The sequence below is a fragment of the Myiozetetes cayanensis genome, unplaced genomic scaffold (genome assembly GCF_022539395.1).
Source record: "Myiozetetes cayanensis isolate MyiCay16 unplaced genomic scaffold, myiCay2020 scf9, whole genome shotgun sequence".
NCBI classification, from domain to species: Eukaryota; Metazoa; Chordata; class Aves; order Passeriformes; family Tyrannidae; genus Myiozetetes; species Myiozetetes cayanensis.
Genome location: NW_026088185.1, coordinates 15133803 through 15153848, shown reverse-complemented (window position 1 = coordinate 15153848; position 20046 = coordinate 15133803). Strand labels below are relative to the sequence as shown.

Below are 20046 nucleotides of genomic sequence, written 5' to 3'. Positions count from 1 at the left end.
GAGCAACAGAAACATGGTAGGGATAGTTTCACTTGCTTACACATATTTAAAGTATATTTCTGCATGAAGAAATTAAGTAATGCATAATCTAGATTAAATCAACAATTCAGAACTCCAATTGAAATCTTCAGCAAAGCTAAAAGAGTTTGCTGGTGAACAATTGCAAGATACTGTATTTACTTATCACTGTTTTCCATATAGTAATTACTATGAATGAATACCAGAGAGACTGTAGCTTAACCATAAAGATAAATAAAAAGCAGTGTGAGTGCGGTTCTCCCTGCAAACAGGTTCACAAAGGGAGATATTTTGCAGGCACAAAAGGCTTCTACTGTTACATATTATGATGGGAGAAGGTCACTTTATGGTTTATGTCTGCTGTCTGGAAAGCTACTTTCTATATATTTCTAAACTAGAAATGGTAGAAGATGAGGCAAAAAAGTCACTTTACCCAAGAAAAAGAAAACACACAAACAAAGGTGATTTAATCTTAATACCTTTGACACTGAGTTGGGCTGAGCAAAAGTCTTTCCCAACTTCATTACTAGCTTGGCAAGTATATTGGCCAGAGTCTCCTTTACCCACTCTGAGCACTCGAAGGTGAGCTGTGTTGCCCACAAACGTAATATTGAAGTTTCCTCCAGTTCGAATCTCTCGACCATCCTTGGACCAGGTTATGTGTATTGGCTGGGAACCCATAACGTGACATTCAAAGTCAGCACTTTCTCCAAAAGGCACATCAATAGATTCTGGTTTGGTGTCAAAGACAGGTGCTTGCTTGGGTTCTGGAAGCACAAGAAAACCATGTAATACACCTCACAGAAAGGTTAACCCAACACACAGATACCATTGCATGCATGAAATGAGAGAAAGCAGCCTGTGATTCAGGCAAAAATTTTGTAAGCCAACACACCTGCCACTGTGAGCCTAGCACTTGAGGTGGCAGTGCCCACAGAATTGGTGGCTGTGCAGGAGTACTGCCCAGTATGATTCATCTCGGTTCGCAGCAGTTGCAGCACTGCAACGTTATCTACAAAGGATGTGTGTACATTGTGGTCATCGCTCAGTGGCACCCCATCTTTGTGCCAAGTCACAGTAATGGGTTCTGAGCCATTGAGCCGACACATAAATTTAAGGGGTAAACCAGCAGGGTGTTCGATGTCCTTTAACTTTCTTGCAAAGGAAGGTGGTCGTTTGCGCTCTGGAAGAAAGCAAGTAAAGGATAAATACTCCCCAGTAAGCAACTTTTTTATAGTTTTGTGAGAGAAAAAGAATTTTATCAAGCTAATATAAAATCATCACCTTGAACTGTTAAGAGAGCCTTTGTAGATGCAGTTCCTACACTGTTTTCTGCCTTGCAGATATATTCTCCAGTGTCGTTGCTAACCACTTTGTTGAAAATAAGTGTAGCAACGTTGTCTTTAAAGAACATTTTGTACTCAGGAGTAGATCTGAGTTTTGTGTCACCTTTGTACCAAGACACAGTAATTTCTGGTGTTCCAGCAACACAACATTGCAATGTTGTATAGTCCCCAACTGACACCTCAAGAGGTTCCAAGTGTGTAACAAAATAGGGAGGCTCTAAAAAAGAGAAGCAATTAGATAGGGTCATTGTAGTGTCAGGCCTTGGAAAGCATACACTTGAAAAAAAGGCAAGAAAAAGAAGCAAAGGGAGCACAAACCTAGGGTAGAGACTACAGCCTCGCAAACATCTCTTCCTGCCTCATTTTCAACCTGGCAAGTGTATTCTCCTGAATCTTCTTTGGTGCTGTCGAGTATTTCCAGGATGCAAGATTTCTCTGTGGTGGTGATGCTACACTTCTGAGATTGTGTGATGGTGTGGCCATTCTTCTTCCATGTCACAGAGATGGGCAGGCTGCCTGTGTAAGTGCCCTCCAGGATGATGGGCTTGCCAGGTTCCACATACTGATCACTCAGTTTCTTCACAAAGACAGCTGGCTCTAATGAAAGGTAAGAAGTCATAAATGTTGAATACAACATGCCAAATGGAGAGAAGGGAACAATATTTTAAGGTAGAGAGAGAGATCTATCTTTACAAACCTTTTACTGTAAGGTGTGTTGTACAATTTGCCCTGCCAGCATCATTAGTCACTAGACAAGTATACTCTCCACTTTGGGGAGGAGTTACATCAAATAACTCAAGTTCCACAACAGACTCCTCCAAGTAGATACTGCATTTGTCCCCTGGCACAAGCTCATTGGCCCCTCTAAACCAGTTGACCTTAAAAGGAGGGGTTCCTCTGACAACACATGTGAAAGTGATGCTTGTGCCTGGCAATACATCCAGAGGCTCTGGTGTCCTCTCAAAAGAAGGTGGCTCTAAAGACACAAGAGAAAAAGAGAGGTAAGACAGGTTGCTGCAGCATAACTCTGGCATTTCCACACACTATTGAAGACAAAGAGCAAAATCTTTATTTTTCAGTCAATAATTTTCCCCAAGAATAATTACAAGAGACCGCAGGCAATTTCAAGAGAGAAAGAGAAAAGAAGAGCTCAGAGAGCTTCCTGACCATCATATACTGACCTTGCACGGTCAGTACAGCACTGCACTCATCTGAACCAGCTACGTTGGTAGCTTTGCAGGTGTAAGTTCCAGTATCTGAGTTGCTCAGTGAATTAACTTCTAAAATACATAGGTTATCTGAAAAGGAGATTTGATGTTTTTCTCCATTGGCTAATTTAAGTCCATTTTGGAACCAGGCAACAGAAATAGGAGGTGAACCTGACACTTTACATTCCAGCAGTGCTGATGAACCCAGAACACAAGGGGTGTCCTTTAGTTTTCTTGTGAAAGAAGGAGGAATGATTCGATCTGCATAAGAAAACATAATAAATCCAAGGTTAGAGAGAAAATGAGGAAAGGAATGGGAGAAAGGACAGAAAACATGACCAAACAAAAGCTTTTGTAAAAGATAGAAGACAAGATACCCAACCAACCTAAAACATCAACCGATGCTGTGCAACTGCTTTTCCCCACATCGTTTTGCACTGCAAACGTGTACAGTCCACCATCTTCCTTTTCTGCATCCATAATTTTAAGTGTAGATACATTATTGAGGAAAGTAATTTTGTATTTTTGGCTGCTGGTCAGCTCTTTGCCGTCCTTGAACCACCCAGTGGAAAGTTGTGGTGTGCCTGCCACTTTGCACTCCAAAGTACAGGCATCTCCTACAGTAACTCTCATTGGCTCTGCTTTCTCTACAATGACTGCAGGCTCTGTAAGGAGAGATGGGTAATGTATATGGTGAAAACAGGATTTGATTAGTAGTAGCTTTAAGCATTATAGCACTATAAGATGGAGTTTACACATTTGATATTGAAGAAATTTCAGTTTGTTAGAGTGGAATTTTTTCAGCTGTTTTTTTCCATCCTTTGATCTACCCCAAACTGGAAATTTCAGATGCTCTAAAAAATGAAGTACAAATATTTTCATCTCCTAGGAGAAAAATGCAACTGCCTGTCCCTCTCCAAGCAGGCATGAGCTGTTCCTTTTACCCCTATCCCTGAACAACTGGAAATACAGAACCTGACTGCTGCTTGTTTGGGGAGAGAATGATTCTCTGTTTTGACTGTTCTGAACTCAGGGGCATAAGCAAAGTATACTCAGGGCATAAGCTGACGCTAAATAGCCAAGTTGTTAGCTTTAAAATAAAACTTTCATGAATTTGTGCTTTTTACTAACCTAGAATAGTTAATGTAGCCGTACACTCGCGACTTCCAGCGTCATTTCTGATCTGACAGGTGTATTTTCCAGCACTGCTTGTCTGTGTGCGCACAAATTGTAAAGTTGCAATATTTTCCATAAATGTGATCTTCGTGTTTTCACTTTCTCTAATAATTTCCTCTTTGTCTTTAAGCCACTGCACAGAAATTGGCTGGGAGCCCTCCACTCTTGCTTGTAACTCTACTGGTTCACCAACCACAACAGTCATGCTGTTTATTTTAGTCAAGAATTTTGGTGGTTCTGAAGAAGAAATATGCAGTTACAGTAAATACTCACAGTGTTTACTTAAAGAAGAGCAATGCAGCACCCTTGGGAGCACTGCAGAAGGTACATGTACCAGTACTTTACCTTTCAGCTTCACAGGGCAAAAGCAAATGTCACTTCCTACATCGTTCTGTGCTTTGCACTGATATTCACCAACATCTGCAGCTTCAACATTAAGAATGCGAACGCTTGTCTGGTAGTTTTTGGCTGTAACCTTGTACTTCTTACTACTGCGGATTTGTCTCTTGTCTTTGTACCAGGCAACATCAAATGGAGGTGTTCCTGAAATCTCACATTCCAGGCTAACCTCAGATCCTTTGACAATGTCTACTGGAGAGGGTTTCCTGCTAAAGACAGGAGGTTCTAACAAGGGAAGAAAGGAACATTTTTAGAAAGGAGTCTAGAGCTATTTGGCAAACAGTTTATTGATACCAGTTTTTAAACAATGCTAAGAATATCTTCAGAAAGGTTTCCCTCATCTTCTGGGCACATTATGAAATTAACTTGCCCACAGGTAAGCATTCAGAGCCCTTAGCTCCTCTCTACAAAAGGTAAACAGAAGGGTGACCCTTGGCAGAGAGGGTACAGTCTCATTTATCTGGTAGTAATCTCCCATACATGGTGTAAAACCGACACTAGTCAGTTTATGTCTGTTCTTTTTCTTCATATTTCAGCTCCTTTATACAGCAATCCCCACTATGATCTGTCTTGGATATTTAAAAATGTAGAACTGGGGAACAACTAGTTTAGAACTCTTCTGCATAAAAAACATCATTCTTGTTCAGGCACTGGCAAAGAGGATGAGGGGCATCAAGAAACAAACATGGCATGAAGAAAAGGGCACTCCTGAAATAAGAAATTAAACTCATCTTCCTGTGGATTACCAAGGAATACAACCACCAGGGGAAAAATAGGATGCAGTCAGAGAACAAAAGAACAGCTAACCTTTCACTGTGACTTTGGTGCTACAGCTGGCCTTGCCGGCAGGGTTGTGAGCTTCACAGATGTAGTCATCGCTCTCATCAGTACTGAGATGATTCATTTCAAGCACGGCCACAGAGTCAATGAAAGACATCCGGAATTTTTCACTGGCAACAATTTCATGGTCATTTCTGAACCACACTACTTTCATCTCTGGAGATCCACTTACTTTGCACTCAAGCCGGGCTGAGTCACCCTGCTTGACTACTTTTGCCGCCTCTAGCTTCTTAGCAAACTTGGGTGGTTCTAAAAAAACCAAAAAAGTGAGGTCAGGAAGGTCTGAAGTAATACCAGAAAGAAAATATGGGGGAAAAGAGCCAAACAACTATGGGTTGCAAGCACAAGATAGGGAATTCACTTGGTAGTGTATCAAAGATCATCAGGGTGGGTTTGGTAAAAAGGAAAGAGAAGAAAGACACAAAAAGACTGCAATACACCAAGAAAGAGTGCACACCTGTTACCACCAATGTTGTAGTGCAAGAGTCACTGCCAACGTCATTTGAAACGTGGCAAGTGTAGTGCCCACTCCTAGAAGTATCCACTGAATAGAGGGTTAAGAACCCAGTTGAACCTTCAATCCCAATGAAACACGTTGGACCAGATACAAGTTCTAAATCTTCTTTGAACCACTTTACTGTAAAGGGTGGTGTTCCTTTTAGTGAGGCCTTAAATTCCACTGTGGAATCTGGGATGGCTTGTTGGCTTTCAGGTTTTACTAAGAAGCTTGGTGGCTCTGGAGTTTTTAAGAAAAAGAAATATTCAGTTACATCAAAAATGTCTAAGAATGAAGAAAGTTAGTGAGGCAAGAATGGAGACCAAGTTTTTAGTATTAACAGTAAGATGTATAAGAGTGTTATGTTAGGACAAGATTTAAGGTATTTTTTTCAGCATCTATCACAAATAAGAAGTATTAAAAGAGTTTCAAACCTTTCACAGTCAGGACAGCACTGCAAGAATCGTTTCCAGCAACATTAGAGACACTGCATGTGTAATTTGCACTGTCTGCCAGCTCTAGATTAGCAATCTCAAGTGACATAGTGTTCTCATGGCACAGACTTCTATATTTTGCACTGTCAGTTATCTCTTTTCCATCCTTAAACCATTTTGCAGTAACGGGGAGTGACCCAGAGACTTTGCACTCCATTTGGATAGAAGATCCCAGAACAGTATCCTTTTTGGTTAGCTTTTTGATAAATACAGGAGGAATTGATTGATCTGCCCAACAAAAAAAAAATTGCAAAAACACACTGGTTAACTTCTTGCTTATCTTTCACAGAAATGATTATTTTTTTTTTTCATTCCCTCACTGGATTGGCAAATTTCCCATATGTCAATACAAACCTAGCACAGTCAGAACAGCTTCACAGGTGCTACTTCCAAAGTCATTTTCAACCTTAAAACTGTATGTACCACTGTCCTCCTTTGATACAGGTTCAATCCTGAAACTGGCCACATTATTTTCAAAGGTCATTGTGTAGTATCTACTGGGCAGGAGCTGTTTACCATCTTTGTACCATCTTATTCGGAGCTCTGGTGTCCCAGCCACAGTACACTCCAAAGTCACAGGGTCTCTTTCAGTGACTTTAAGTGATTTAGCCTTTTCTATGATCCGTGCAGGCTCTGAGGTATGAAGAGTATAAAAATGACAGTTAGCTATGTAGACAGGGGACTGACTTTCAAATATTCATCAAGGTCACACCTTGCACACACCTTGTACAAAGAGCAAAGCAAAACACTTCTCCAAGCCAGATTCATTCTTTGCCTGACAGGTGTATCTCCCTCTGTGGCTGAGGTCAACATTAGCAAGCTTCAGTGTGGCCACGTTGTTCTCAAAGGTAATATGGTGATGCTCATCATCTTCTAGTATTTTCTCATCTTTTATCCATGACACAGATAAGGGTTGAGCACCTGCTACGATGCACTGAAAGAACGCATCACCTTTCAAAATGCTAGTGACATTCTCCAGCTTCTTGATGAAGGACGGTGGTTCTGTTGTGTGAGTTTTGTTTGGAAGAGAAGTCATGGAAAGGGAAGAGGGGAAAGAGAGATCATATAAAGTAATCCTAGTCACTACAGTTTAGCTAGGGGGTATAATGTTTGAGGTGTGCTTCCTAGAGGACTGACCTTTCAAGCTGAGCCTTGTGCTGCAAGAACAGCTCCCACCTTCATTTGATATAATACACTGATATTCACCAACATCCGAGACATCACAGTTAGTCACATTAAGAGTAAATACTGATTCTTTGGTGGAGATGGCATATTTTTTGCTGCTGAACATCTCCTTATTGTTCTTCAGCCACTTCACCTCAAATGGAGGAGTACCAGTCACCTCACACTCTAGTGTGGCCTCTGAGCCCTTCACTACCTTGGTGGGACTCAATTCCCGAACAAAGGTTGGAGGCTCTATAAAGAAGAATGATAGTAACCTTTAGTAAATAGTAACCTGAACAGTTTTGAGGGGAGAAGAAGTATTTCCTACTTCCTCACCCCAGATATGTGACATAGATGACAAGATGTTCAAAACCAACCTTTTACTTTCAGCTCAACGCTGCAGCTCTCACTACCTGCATCATTGTGGGCTTCGCAAACATAAATCCCACTGTCTGCCACTCTGGCCTGAGTGACTTTCAAAGTGGCTAATCCATCTATGAAGGAGATGCCGTACTTAGCCTGGTCAGTCACTTCATTCCCATCCAGGTACCATGTAATGTGGATCTCTGGTGTGCCTACTACCTGGCACTGAAAAGTGGTGGACTGTCCTTCACGCAAAGCTACTACAGAAGTTGGCATCTGAATAAATCTTGGGGGCTCTAGAAGATGGACAGAGAGTTGAGGTTTTTAGTATTTAAGGTGGGAATAAAATATAGAATTCAAAGAAATAAAAAGGTTTCCTCCCCCTCCCACCAAAATTGCACAGAAAAATCAGAATCAAAAAATGTAGGAGATTGGGCTGCACACCTTTTACAAACAGAGTTGCTTTGCAAGTTGCAGTCCCCACATCATTGCTTATCTGACAAGTGTAGTTCCCGGAATCAGACGTTCTAGCTGAGAAGAGTTCCAGTACACTAGATGTGTCATCCTTCCAGACAGATCGATTGGCTCCAGACAGGAGCTCCTGGCTGTCTTTAAACCACTTTATCTGCAGAGGAGTAGACCCTTTCACCAGTGCTTTGAACTGAACCCTGGCATTGGGCACAACCTCTTGAGACTGGGGTTTTTCCACAAAATATGGTGGCTCTATAACACGCAAAAAGGAAGAAAGGGGATTACTCTGAGACAGAGAAATCCAAAATTATGAATGAGAGACCTAACATAAGACAAAGAAGAAACTCAAACCTTTGACTGTTAAGAACCCGCTGCATTGGTTGCTTCCTGCTTTATTTGTTGCTTCACAGGTGTAAGAGCCAGTGTCTGTGCCTTCCAGTTTATTTATTTCCAGAAATGCAGTATTATCATGGAAAGAATATTTATGCTTTTCACTTGCTGTTATTTCTTGGCCATCCTTGTACCACTGGATACTTATAGGATGTGAACCAGACACTATGCACTCCAGGTGGACAAAAGACCCCTTAATGCTGTCCATCTTCTTGAGTTTTTTTGTGAACTTAGGTGGTATAATGAGATCTATCCAAGAAAAAGTAAAAAGATAAAGTATGAAATTCAACCTTGATTGTGGCAGATATCAGCTCAGGAGAAAAGATTTTGAATCTAAAACCAATGGTAAGAGGAAGCCCATACACACCTAGGACGTTAATGCTGGCAGAACAGCTACTGCTCCCAACGTCATTGTGAACCTCAAAAACGTATTCTCCACTATCCTTCTTTTCTGCATGAAGCACCTTTAGGACTGAGACAGTATCTGTAATACTGATCTTATATTTTGGGCCTAATGTCAGTTCCTTGCCATCTTTGAACCATTTGGCTGTAATAGGTTTTGTTCCCGAAAATTTACACTGCAAGGTTGCTGGGTCTCCCTCAGTCACATCTATTGACACAGCCTTGTCCACAATTGTAGCAGGTTCTGTTGTAAACAAGGAGATAGCGTGTTAAGGGCATCTGTAAAAATCACAAGGGAACCATTTGAGATCACTGCAAGCCCTCAGGGTAAGACCAACCTTTGACAGTCAGTAGAGCAGAACACCTCTGAATTCCTGCCTCATTTTTAGCCTGACAGAAATACTTCCCATCATGTTTCAGCTCAATAGATCTCACCAGAAGAGTGGCAACATTGTTCACAAAGGTCATTTTGATATTGCTGTCTTCAATTACTTCATCATTGTCTTTCAACCAGGACACAGTGATGGGCAAGGAGCCTTTAATAGCAGCCTGAAAGACAACTGTGCCCCCTCGAAGGGAACTAATGTTTTCTATCCTCTTCAAAAACTGTGGAGGCTCTGGCAGAAAGAAAGCGGCTATGTAAGTATGGGTTTGGTGCATAACTGTGGCATAGATACCACATTGGGCTAAAAGCATGCTAGTGGTGTTCTACACTTTGAACTAACCTTTCAGTGTGACCTCTGAACTGCAGAGGCAGCTCCCAACATCGTTTGTTACTCTACATTGATACTCGCCAACATCAGAAGCATCAAACCTGAAAACGTGGAGACTAATCAAAGATTTTTCAATGCTTATTCTGTGCTTCTTACTGCTCCGCACGGGTTTATCATCTTTCACCCAAAACACTTCAAAGGGCGGCGTGCCAAGCACCTCACACTCCAAAACCACATCAGAATCCTTCAAGACTTCCATGGATTGAAACTCCTTGCTAAAATAAGGTGATTCTAGTGCAAAAAGAGAGTGCAATTGTATTAGTCATACTTCTGAAGCCTCTAACACTGTACTGAGTTTAAAAAAGACACAAACTGTGCAGCTGGATGTCACACACACCTTTGACTGTAACAACACTACTGCAAATATCTTTTCCAGCATCATTTTTGGCCTCACAAATGTATTCTCCACTGTCTTCAGTATCAACTTCTGAAACACGGAGTATTGCCAAAGATTTTGCAAAAGACATTCTGTATTTTTCACTCTCTTTTAGCTCTCTATCATCCTTGAACCATGTGATTTTAATCTCAGGAGTACCAGTGACTTCACAGGTCAACTCAACATATCCACCTTTCTTTACCAGATGGGTTGGCTCTAGCTTCTCCTTGAAGGCAGCAGGTTCTGTGAATTTAAGAAGAACGTTCAGAACAAAGAAGGCAAGAAAGAGTGCCACTGGGTCAATCCAGCAGCTAGAATTTTAAAAGAGAGTAAGAATGCAAACCTTTCACAAATAAGTTTGCACTGCATGTTACTGAACCAGCTACATTGGAGACTTTGCAGGTGTATTTTCCAGAGTCTGCTGGTTTGACTGCATAAAGCTCCAAGTAACTTGCTAATGCTTCTGTCATAATGTAGCAGGCTCCTCCTGTCACAAGCTCAGTATCACCTTTAAACCATTTCACTGTCAGTGGTGTTGTGCCTTTAAATGTGCCTTTGAAATGTACAGTTGATGCAGGCAGTACATCTTGAGACGCTGGTTCTACAATGAAGCTAGGTGGCTCTAGATTGCGTTGAAAGGAAAAAATTGTCAAGAGTAAGACACATGGCCTTCATTTCGGGAAAGAAAAGTATTATCACATGAAAAGCAAAATTCCAAGAAATACAAAACAAATTGCCAAACCTTTTATAAACAAAGTACTACTGCTCTCTTTGCTACCAGCAGAGTTTGTGGCTCTGCAAATGTAGACACCAGCATCACTTGAATCTAGGTGTTTGATTTCCAAAGATGCTGAGCCTTCTGCAAAATGTACTGTGTACTTGGCACTTGTAGTGATCTCGGTGTCCTGCTTGAACCAAGAGACGGTCATTGGAAGAGAACCTGAAATTTTGCAGTCTAGGCGGCACGAGGTGTTAATGATGCTGTCAATATTCTTCAGTGGTTTAGTAAAGAAGGGAGGGAGAGTGCGATCTGTGAGAGTGAAAAAAATTACAGAAACAAACACATGAGCAAAACAGGTATGGTCTTCTGCTTCTGGCTCTGTTGGGTGCAGGGCAGAGCAACAGAGCTCTTTGGAAAAGGTCAGTACCAACCTAGCACAGTGAAGCTGGTAGTACAAGAGCTGATGCCCACATCATTGGATATCTCAAAGGTGTATTCGCCACTGTCCTGCATTTCAGTGGCGTAAAACTTGAGCTGGGCAATGTTATTTTTGAAGCTGATCCTATATTTTTTGCTGGCAGGTAGTGGCCTTCCATCTTTGAACCATTTGCTTTTTAGCTCTGGAGTGCCTGTGACAGTGTACTCCAAAATAGCTGGTTCCCCTGCTGTAACCTGGATCACTTCAGCTTTTTCAATTATTTTGGCAGGTTCTACAACAGAATTAAACAACTGGTGTTAAGGACAAAAGGAAATTGCTCTTTCTCTCAGGTGGGAGACTGTGGGGATCACAGCCCTTCTCCACTAACCTTTCACTGCTAGTTCACCAAAGCAGGACTGACTTCCTGCATCATTCTCAGCGACGCAGGTGTATTTGCCACCAGAGCTCAGCTGGACACCAGTAATTTGTAGAGTTGCTAGACCATGATCAAACGTCACTCTCACATTGTTATCATCTTTAATAATGTCTTTGCCCTTCATCCACATCACAGAAATAGGCTCTGACCCTTTCACCACGGCCTGTAACGTAATACTATCTCCAGCCAGAGCTGTCACATTTTCAATTTTCTTAACAAAAGATGGTGGTTCTAGTTCAAAGAAGAGAGAGAAGAAAAAATACTTATTTGCTACTAAATCATCCCATGAAATCTGCTACTTCAAGACAGTTTTATAAGACCGTATGTGCAATACATGTAGCAATTCAACAGAAGAGCAGGCAAGTAGAAGAGCAGCATTCTCCAGCTGGGAGCTAATGCATGGCCCTTTAATCTCAATGTCCTTCAACTTCACAGGTTTGATGCCAGATAAGAGTTAAGATACACAAAGAATTTAAGAGAAGAAGATACTCTCTCTCCCCACTCTCCCCAGCCACCCCCAAATCCAAAGAAAAGACCTTTTAAGAAATAAGAGGTTTTCACCAATCCCATCAGTAAGTGGAGTTTTCTCTCTCCCACTGACCTTTCAAGATGTATGTGGCACTGCACATGCACTTCCCAACTTCATTAGCTATCACACACTCGTATTCACCGACATCTGCACTATTAAATGCGGACACCTCCAGAGAAATAACAGCTTTCTGAGAGGTCAACCTGTATTTTTTACTACTGCGAATCTGTTTCTTGTCTTTGTACCAGCTAATTTCAAATGGTCCAGTGCCAGCAACCTCACACTGAAGAACGGTGTTTGTTCCCTTCACTACCTCTGCAGGTTCGAGTGTTCGGATGAAAGACGGAGGCTCTATAAAAGCAGCAAGAAAGAATTAGTCAATCATGCCAAAAAAAAAAAAAAAAGAAAAAGAAAGAGAAGGTTTTTCTCAAGAAAGTGACTGGCAGCAACAGGAAGGACAGACCTTTGACAACCACTTCAGTGGTGCAGCTGTCACTTCCAACCTCATTTACAACTTCACATGAGTAGGTCCCACTGTCATCAACTTTCATCTCCAAAATATCTAACACAGCCACAGAATTGACAAAGGACATCCTGTGTGTGTTGCTTTCATGGATTTCCTTATTGTTCTTGAACCAAGTAACCTGGATTTCAGGAGACCCTTTGATTTTGCATTGAAGGCGTGCAGAGTCACCTGGGGTCAGTAAATAAGATGGATCGACTTTCTTCACAAAGGACGGTGGTTCTAAAAACGGGAAAAGGGAAGAGAGAGGAAGAGATGGTAAAAAGGGGAAGAAAATGGAAAAGGAAAGGGTAAGGAAAGAGAAAAAGGAAAGAAGACTGAAATACACAGTTCTGAAAGATTGGTTCGTTGAACAAGAACAAAATATGACTTCACAAGAGACCAGCATAATCTTCACTGAACTGCAGCTCCTGTGGTTTTGCTTGCCCTCTTTGTTCATCTCTCCCCTGTATGCAGGAGCAATTCTTGGATTTCTCTGGCAAAAAAACTATTGAAGTAACACAGGGTGCACTGGAAGGCAGCAAGGCAAAAGAGTTAGAGGGGAATGGACAGTGTAGCAGGTCTGAGAAGAATTCCGTGTAACTTCAGGCCAAAGAAGTCTTTTGCCTAAAAAAGAAGAAATGGGGAACGCAAGAAGAGAAAAGGTAAAGGTAGCATAGAACTATCTTACCTCTGACTGTGACGCTGGCAGAAGAGGAGCTGCTTCCAGCCTCATTTGAGGCAGTGCACACATAGTGGCCTGAATCCTTGACTTTAGCCAGAGGAATCTCAAGTGAGGCTATTTTGTCTTCAAAGTCAATCTTATAATCTTTGCCTGGAGGGATTTTATTTCCATCCTTTGTCCACCCTACAGTTACTTTTCTGTCTTCATCTACCTGACATTCAAGACGTATTTTTTTATTAACTGCTGACTGCACTGACTGCAAAACTTTAATGAAGTGGGGTTTGTCTATAATGACCATTTCAGCCTGGCAAATATCAGCCCCAAACTTGTTGGAAGCTTTGCATGTGTAAACCCCTCTGTCACTGGTGGTGAGAAGGGAAATTTCTAAAACATGTTTATTTTCCATTTTGGAGATTTTATGGTGGTCTGAAGGTGAAATGGTCGTGCCATCTTTCTGCCAGGTGACGTCGATGACTGGAGTGCCCGAAACAGTACACAGGAACTTGGCACTTTTGCCCACAAAAGTAGTGATAGATTCAGGTCTGGTAAGAAACGTTGGTGGAAACGCTTCTGCAAAACAAAGGGGTTCAATGTTATCCAGAGGTGAGGAACAGAGCCTACGTGCTTTCTCCACATTTACCAGCAACAGAGAGCAAGAGAGGCCAGCTTGTTACTGGACACTCTTAAGCAAAAGAAACCAGCAGTGAAGGAGATAAGAGGTGTTAAAGATGATAAATTTTGGCTTTTGGTTGGTACTTCTTCGGTCTATGTATTGCTCCAGAGTTTGAATTTTGAGTCTCTGGAGCAATATACGAACTGAAGGAAAATAAACCAAGAGCCGGAACTTCCTCCCCCAAGACTGACATGTTTGTGTAGTGTTCTCTCAAGACGGGTCAGTTTGCACGCATTTTACAGTTCATGCATCTTGTGTTAATCTCTAGCAGCTAGCACTTAGCAAAGACCAAAGGGAGACTCCTCCCACAAAGAGAAAAGTCAGAGTAAAAAATTGTCATACACTAAATGTCCAAAAGACAGTGGCTTGTTTTTTTTGTTTTGTTGTTGGGTTTTTTGTTTGTTTGTTAAAGAAAAAATAAAGAGAATTGTATAGCTCTCAATAGATAAAAAATTTGCAAACTGAAACCCTTTAGACCCTCTTTTGTTTGCTTAAGAAGATCTATTTGCCCAATTGCAGAGTTCCTCTTAGGCCACAGCACAAAGATGTTCAGGTATGCAGAGATGCATGACCTGTGTCGCAAGCATAGCGCAGGATAAACACAGGGTTCTAGGATAATCACACAGTGACTATTACACTAAGAAATCAGATTTAAAAGTCTATTTCTTGTTGTCTGGAAGGTAAATAAATCTTTTTCAAGAATGTATTCACAAAGTAATCTTATTCTGTTGACAGTCTTGTTCCTCCTGCTCTCTTTTCCCTTTTTTCTTTCCTTCTTAAACTTTTCACACTGACTCCCTTTTCTAGTAGAGAAAGTATTGGAAAGCAGCATTCTGAGAACTTATTTCTTCTCTGTGCTTATGCCTGCCAACATTAGGTATGGATTATGTATTATAATGGCAATCAAGAGCCCTACAAGTGTAAGTGTAGCAGTGAAAGCATTACAATACACCAAGATATTCTATGGAGAAGAAGTGCTTAAAAATCTGTACTTACCTGTTACTGTTAAAACAGCTGTAGAGCTTACACTGCCATGCTGATTGGAAGCCTTACAGCTGTATTCTCCACAGTCAACAACTTGAGGCCTTGGGATCTCCAGCGTGGAGAGGTAGTTGGAAGTGCGAATGGAGTATTTGTCCCCATCATATATCTCTCGTCCGGCTTTGTACCACTGGAACTTGACATTGGGAGCCATCTCTACCTCACAGGTAAACTTGGCCACATGATTTACAGCCACCTCCAGGGGTTCGAGCCTTCTCCTCAGGATAGGTGCAACTGAAATCAGAAGCAGAGAGTAACTCAAAACCCTGCCTGCTGACATTCTGAAAAATAACAGTTAAGTGACAGACTGAAAAAAAAAAAGGAAACTGTGACATACTTGCAATTCACATAAAGTGACTGTAAAAGAAAAAAATATCTGTAAGAAATGAAAGCAGTACTAGGCTCAGTGGACAGTCTTACGGTGCCTAATGACATCAGGAAACACTGTGGTGATACTGGAAAAACAAAGTGAAATAGCAATGCACAACAGCAATGGAACACATAGTATACTATCCTGGATTTGTGAGAAATAATGATGTGAATAAGAAATCATGGTGAATCTGTGCAATGACTTTAAGGAGTGAGAGAGGGTGCAGCAGTGGGAAAAATGAGAAGAGTAGGTCCACTTCCCAGGCAACTTCTCCAAAGGGAGAAGTGGTTGAGATGGAGATGCAGCTTTGTCCTGACCATGCTGGTGCAATGAAGCAACAAAGTTCCTGACCAAAGACTGGGGTAATGGAAGTGAGAGGCTTTGCAATGTGGTAAAAGGAGACCATCAATCCAGAGAGAAGGGGACCCTCTGATTAGTGGCATGATGGTATTAATATTGTATCTGTATCCAAAGTACAGACACATAGTAGGGCAGGTTTATTAGTAGAGCAGTGTATTAAAAAGGCAGAATTTTATCCCCATAATCCAACCTCTTTTAACAACTGTGAGTTTTGCTGCTGTTGCTCTTTTTCCACCTTGATTCAGCGCCTCACAGATGTACTCTCCTTGGTGAATCTCCCCGCACACTTTGTTTATTACTAGAGTGTATGTGTCCTGATCTTGCAAACACTTGAATTTGTTGCCTGAAGATACCAGTTTACCCTCAAAGTACCAGTTCACCTCACTGACATTTGTTATGACAGACACCAGCCTGACACTCTCCTCTTCCTCCACAACAATGTCAACCAGTTTGCTGTGTATGATGGCACAATTCTCTTCGCCCAGCTCAGCCTGTAACTTCCCAGTTTCCCCTGTAACTCTAGTTTCCAGACCCTCCTTGCCCTCTTCCTCACATATTTCTTCTGTTTTCTCTTTCTTTTTCAGTATTTCTGTGGGTGTCTGAGTGGGAAGACCTGCAGAAGCTACTTCAGCAGTGACTACAGCCACACCCACATCCTTGATTTGACCACGCCCAGTCACAGTGTTGATTACTTGTGCAGGCAAAGGTTGCTCCAATGGTATTTCTGCCTCCATAGTCGTCTCAGCCTGCTGGGGCTCCAGCTCAGAAGTTTCATCACAGGATTTTACTGTGAGAAGTGGATTGGGATAGAATGGAAATGCTTTGCATTTTTCATCTGTCAAGAGATCTTCACAAAGAGAATAAAAAGCTTCCTTCAAAACTGTTTTCTGGTCAGCTGTATGAATGTTGATTTCTTCCAGCGAGACTGGGATTTCTATGGGACTGCATTGTCCTGCCGTCACAACGTAGGTGCACAAGGTATGTTTCTTCTCCTTAGTGATGTTTATTGTCTGTACTTCAACATTTTCTTTATCAGCCAACCATTCTGAAAATAAGAAGTTTTTCTCACTTACCACTGTAGCTTTCAGTGCATTTTTAATTCGAGACTTTATGTCTAAGTTGCAGCTGTTGGGAACAAGAGTGAGTTGACTCTCTTTGTTGAGGACTTGGCTGGGCTGGAGCTGGTCAGAGAGCATTTTTTCATGGGGTTGCCCCTCTGCTATTTTCCACTGCTTAGGTGGGCTGGAAAGATCAACATGTTCCTCCTCCAGGAACTGGTTTTCTTCAAGCACCAAGGGAAATCTCACAGCCTGTCCTTCATGTATTCTTGCAGCAAAATCTTCCTCTACTGTTTCCAGGGAAGAAATGTTCTCCAGAGGGACAGCTTGGCCCCCAGTGAAGGCCAATTCAGAGGGAAATCTAGGTTCAGCCTTCAGCTCCCCTTGTGTTGCCTGAAAGCCTTCAAGGACCTGGATTTGGTCACCCTCTATGGCACAGCTCTCAGTGGTGCTTGACACCTGTAGAAGGACTTGGGAAACCTCTGTCTTCAGAGCAGCCAGTTGCTCTGCTGCCTTGGGAATGACTTTCTCTTTGATCAAGGGTATGTGTACAGCTACAGTCCCAAGGCAGCCTGGCAGTTGTGTCTCTGTTGCTGCTGCAGGCACCACGCCCTGTGGGCCACCAGGGAGGATTTGCAGTGCTTCTTCCAGAAGCCCACTGCTCTCTTGTGTTATGGCCACTTGGGCGAGCATCTCTTCAACACTCTGCGCAGCCAGACAGGTTGGTGGCAGGCCAGGCAAGATGTCCTCCCTGGGCAACATGTGCGTGGCCTGGTTCATCTGGAGCTGAAGGAGGGCCAGAGGCTCCCTCATGGCCTCAAGACTGAGTGCACCTTCCACAGCAGGAAGCTCACCAGCCTCCTCATAGAAGATGGGGCTTTGGTCCTCTGCCACTGCAGAATGCTGCAAGGCTGGGCTCTGCCTGCAGACAGCATGCTCCTTGGGCAGCACGAGGAGCTCAGCAGAGCACGTGGCCTCTCCCAGAGCACTCACCGCCCTGCACGTGTAGAGCCCGGTGTCCTCCTCCATACAGTCCCACACTGTCAGGGAGCCGGAACCGTCAGGGTGGTGAGCCATGGAACGACGCGCATCAGAGAAGAGCTGCTCGCTCCCCTTGAACCACAGCACATCAGGGCACGGCTTCCCTGCTACTGTGTACTCAAAGACTGCAGTGGAGCCCGGGGCACACTGCACACTGTCGGGCTCCCTGGCAAAGCAGGGGAATCCTGGTATCCGCTGCCGCACATGGAGGTGGGCGCTGCATGTGGTCTCACCATGTGCATTGCTGGCCACGCATGTGTACTCACCCTCATCCTGCACACCCGCATATGGGAGGATGAGGCTGTGGTCATTGCCAGCAAACACTAACTTACAGTCCATGGTCGAGGTTAGCTTCCTGCTGTTGAAGAACCACTCAATTTTGGGTTTGGGGTTGCCAGTAACACTAACAGAGAGCCTAGCTACATCTCCCTGCCAAACTTCAACATTGGAGACCTGTTTGAGGAAAACAGGGGCTTTCCCCTCCTCCTCCATTTTTATCTTTTCTTTGGTGACATAAACTGGTTTTCCAGGCTCAAATTCAAGTGTTTTTTCTCTATCAGGAAACTGAAGGCCGCTGCTGTAGCCTTCATTTCTTCCGTCCTCAGAAGAGGCAATAAGAGACCTAGCGACGGCTGTGTGGAAAAAAATTGTTCAGTTTTACTAGAATATTTATGAGAACGCTCATATATAGCAATAAACAGTGTTAGGGAAACTATTTTTTTTATAGCCAGAGGCTTTCCCTGTACTGTAAAACAGCTAGCAATGAACATGAGGTCCCCTTGCTGTCAAATACACGCCTGCCAAAACCAGCAAGACATGCTGTGCTGTCAGGTTACTTAGGAATTTCCTATCTGGATCAGCATGGGTGTCTCTTTAAACCTGACATCACAGTATGGGTTAGGCATACCCCCTCCCCGGGTGCACCATGCAAGTCACAATCAAGCAACATTGATGCATTTCACAGGTATAATTAAAGCGGTACGTGTCATACATACTTGTCTGTACATCTATACAAATAAGTAGAGCAGAACAGTGCTAAGACCTTGATTTAATTCAAAACACCAAGAAAAAAGAATGCCAGAATAAAAATTGGAAAAAAAAAATCCCCCAAACAAAAAAACAACCAACAATCCTACAATCTTTTCAGCATCCTGACTTTTACTCTGGTGCATAGTCAATCTCTTTAAACTCTCTGTTTTGTCTAATAAACCAAGAGATTGCCTCTCCCTTACCAGCTTTGTCCTGGTTTTGTCATTAGACCCTTAAGTTTACAGCACAATTATCATAAAAATCACAAGTCTGCACCCTTGATTTAATGTTATTGATCTAAATTTCTGCTTTCTGTCACAATGTGGCACATTAAAACTACCATAATAACAGAGAAAAAGAGAACAGAGCACTTTAAAATTTTTCTTTTTCTTGCTTTGCGAAGTTATACATATATATGTTGGACCACTCTAGTTCTAATGATGGTTTAAAAGTGAGAGGCAACAGAGGTGAAGAACATGCCACTCTATCTGCACTTGACAATAGAAACATCAGTGAAATCTGAGGCTTTCAGGAGTGGTACAAGCAATCCCTGAAAAGCATGATGCAAAGAAAATCTTTGGAAATCCAATACTGTTGTCCTTACTGAGTCAAGTTTGCTCATTTAAGGTCCACAGTATTCAACGTGGAAAGATATGAGAGTTTAAAAAAGGAATAAGTGTGAGTGGATAATTGTCTCTAGGCACTCTAATAGGGAACCTTAATAAGCTTCTCAATTAGAGTATGTTAAATTTAAAAACTTATTGAGACAATAATTTTTGCTGCATTCCAACAAAAAGGAATAGACTATGTCACACCCAATTATTTTTCATTGGTTTAAAACTTATTAGTTTTGCCACAAATGCCAGAATATACATGACATAGCACAGTGCATACAATGATTAACTGCAGAGAAGAGATGCTTAGGTAAAAAATAAAAGATTATATCAGTCCTTCAGAATTACTTACCAACATTGCTAAAACAGTAGTAAATTGTGCAAGTGAATTTGAGAATGGATGTCAGAATTTAGCCCAATAGGTAAAATATAAAAATATGGAATATAAATTTCAGAATGACACCCATGCTAATACATGACAACGCTTTATAACAGCAGTGTGGAAAAAATTAATGCATTTTTGTGCGTTCTTGCATATTTATGACAGAAAAACTATACCGATTCTTTTTTTGTATTTTAGATATGTCTGTTAAATGAATAAAATACAAAAAGCGGTGGACTTAAATCATTTACATATTTATTTCACAAATTAA

At 42.0% G+C, this 20046-nt stretch overlaps 1 protein-coding gene across 1 annotated transcript in view; it reads right to left on the bottom strand.

The window, feature by feature from the left end:
- Positions 1 to 20046, bottom strand: part of TTN (titin) — a 240366-nt gene that overhangs the window by 172547 nt on the left and 47773 nt on the right. The window contains exons 43-73 of the mRNA XM_050339889.1: positions 15842 to 18382; positions 14877 to 15155; positions 13214 to 13777; positions 12484 to 12765; positions 12093 to 12371; positions 11444 to 11722; positions 11069 to 11347; positions 10659 to 10946; positions 10260 to 10538; positions 9878 to 10159; positions 9493 to 9771; positions 9106 to 9384; positions 8733 to 9011; positions 8327 to 8614; positions 7949 to 8227; positions 7519 to 7800; positions 7115 to 7393; positions 6701 to 6979; positions 6332 to 6610; positions 5918 to 6205; positions 5445 to 5723; positions 4955 to 5236; positions 4094 to 4372; positions 3704 to 3985; positions 2959 to 3237; positions 2546 to 2833; positions 2062 to 2340; positions 1683 to 1961; positions 1303 to 1581; positions 914 to 1201; positions 498 to 785 (exon numbers count right to left, since the gene is read on the bottom strand). Of these exons, the coding sequence (XP_050195846.1) occupies positions 498 to 785; positions 914 to 1201; positions 1303 to 1581; positions 1683 to 1961; positions 2062 to 2340; positions 2546 to 2833; positions 2959 to 3237; positions 3704 to 3985; positions 4094 to 4372; positions 4955 to 5236; positions 5445 to 5723; positions 5918 to 6205; positions 6332 to 6610; positions 6701 to 6979; positions 7115 to 7393; positions 7519 to 7800; positions 7949 to 8227; positions 8327 to 8614; positions 8733 to 9011; positions 9106 to 9384; positions 9493 to 9771; positions 9878 to 10159; positions 10260 to 10538; positions 10659 to 10946; positions 11069 to 11347; positions 11444 to 11722; positions 12093 to 12371; positions 12484 to 12765; positions 13214 to 13777; positions 14877 to 15155; positions 15842 to 18382 (11265 nt within the window). The remainder of the gene's footprint in view (positions 1 to 497; positions 786 to 913; positions 1202 to 1302; positions 1582 to 1682; positions 1962 to 2061; positions 2341 to 2545; positions 2834 to 2958; positions 3238 to 3703; positions 3986 to 4093; positions 4373 to 4954; positions 5237 to 5444; positions 5724 to 5917; positions 6206 to 6331; positions 6611 to 6700; positions 6980 to 7114; positions 7394 to 7518; positions 7801 to 7948; positions 8228 to 8326; positions 8615 to 8732; positions 9012 to 9105; positions 9385 to 9492; positions 9772 to 9877; positions 10160 to 10259; positions 10539 to 10658; positions 10947 to 11068; positions 11348 to 11443; positions 11723 to 12092; positions 12372 to 12483; positions 12766 to 13213; positions 13778 to 14876; positions 15156 to 15841; positions 18383 to 20046) is intronic.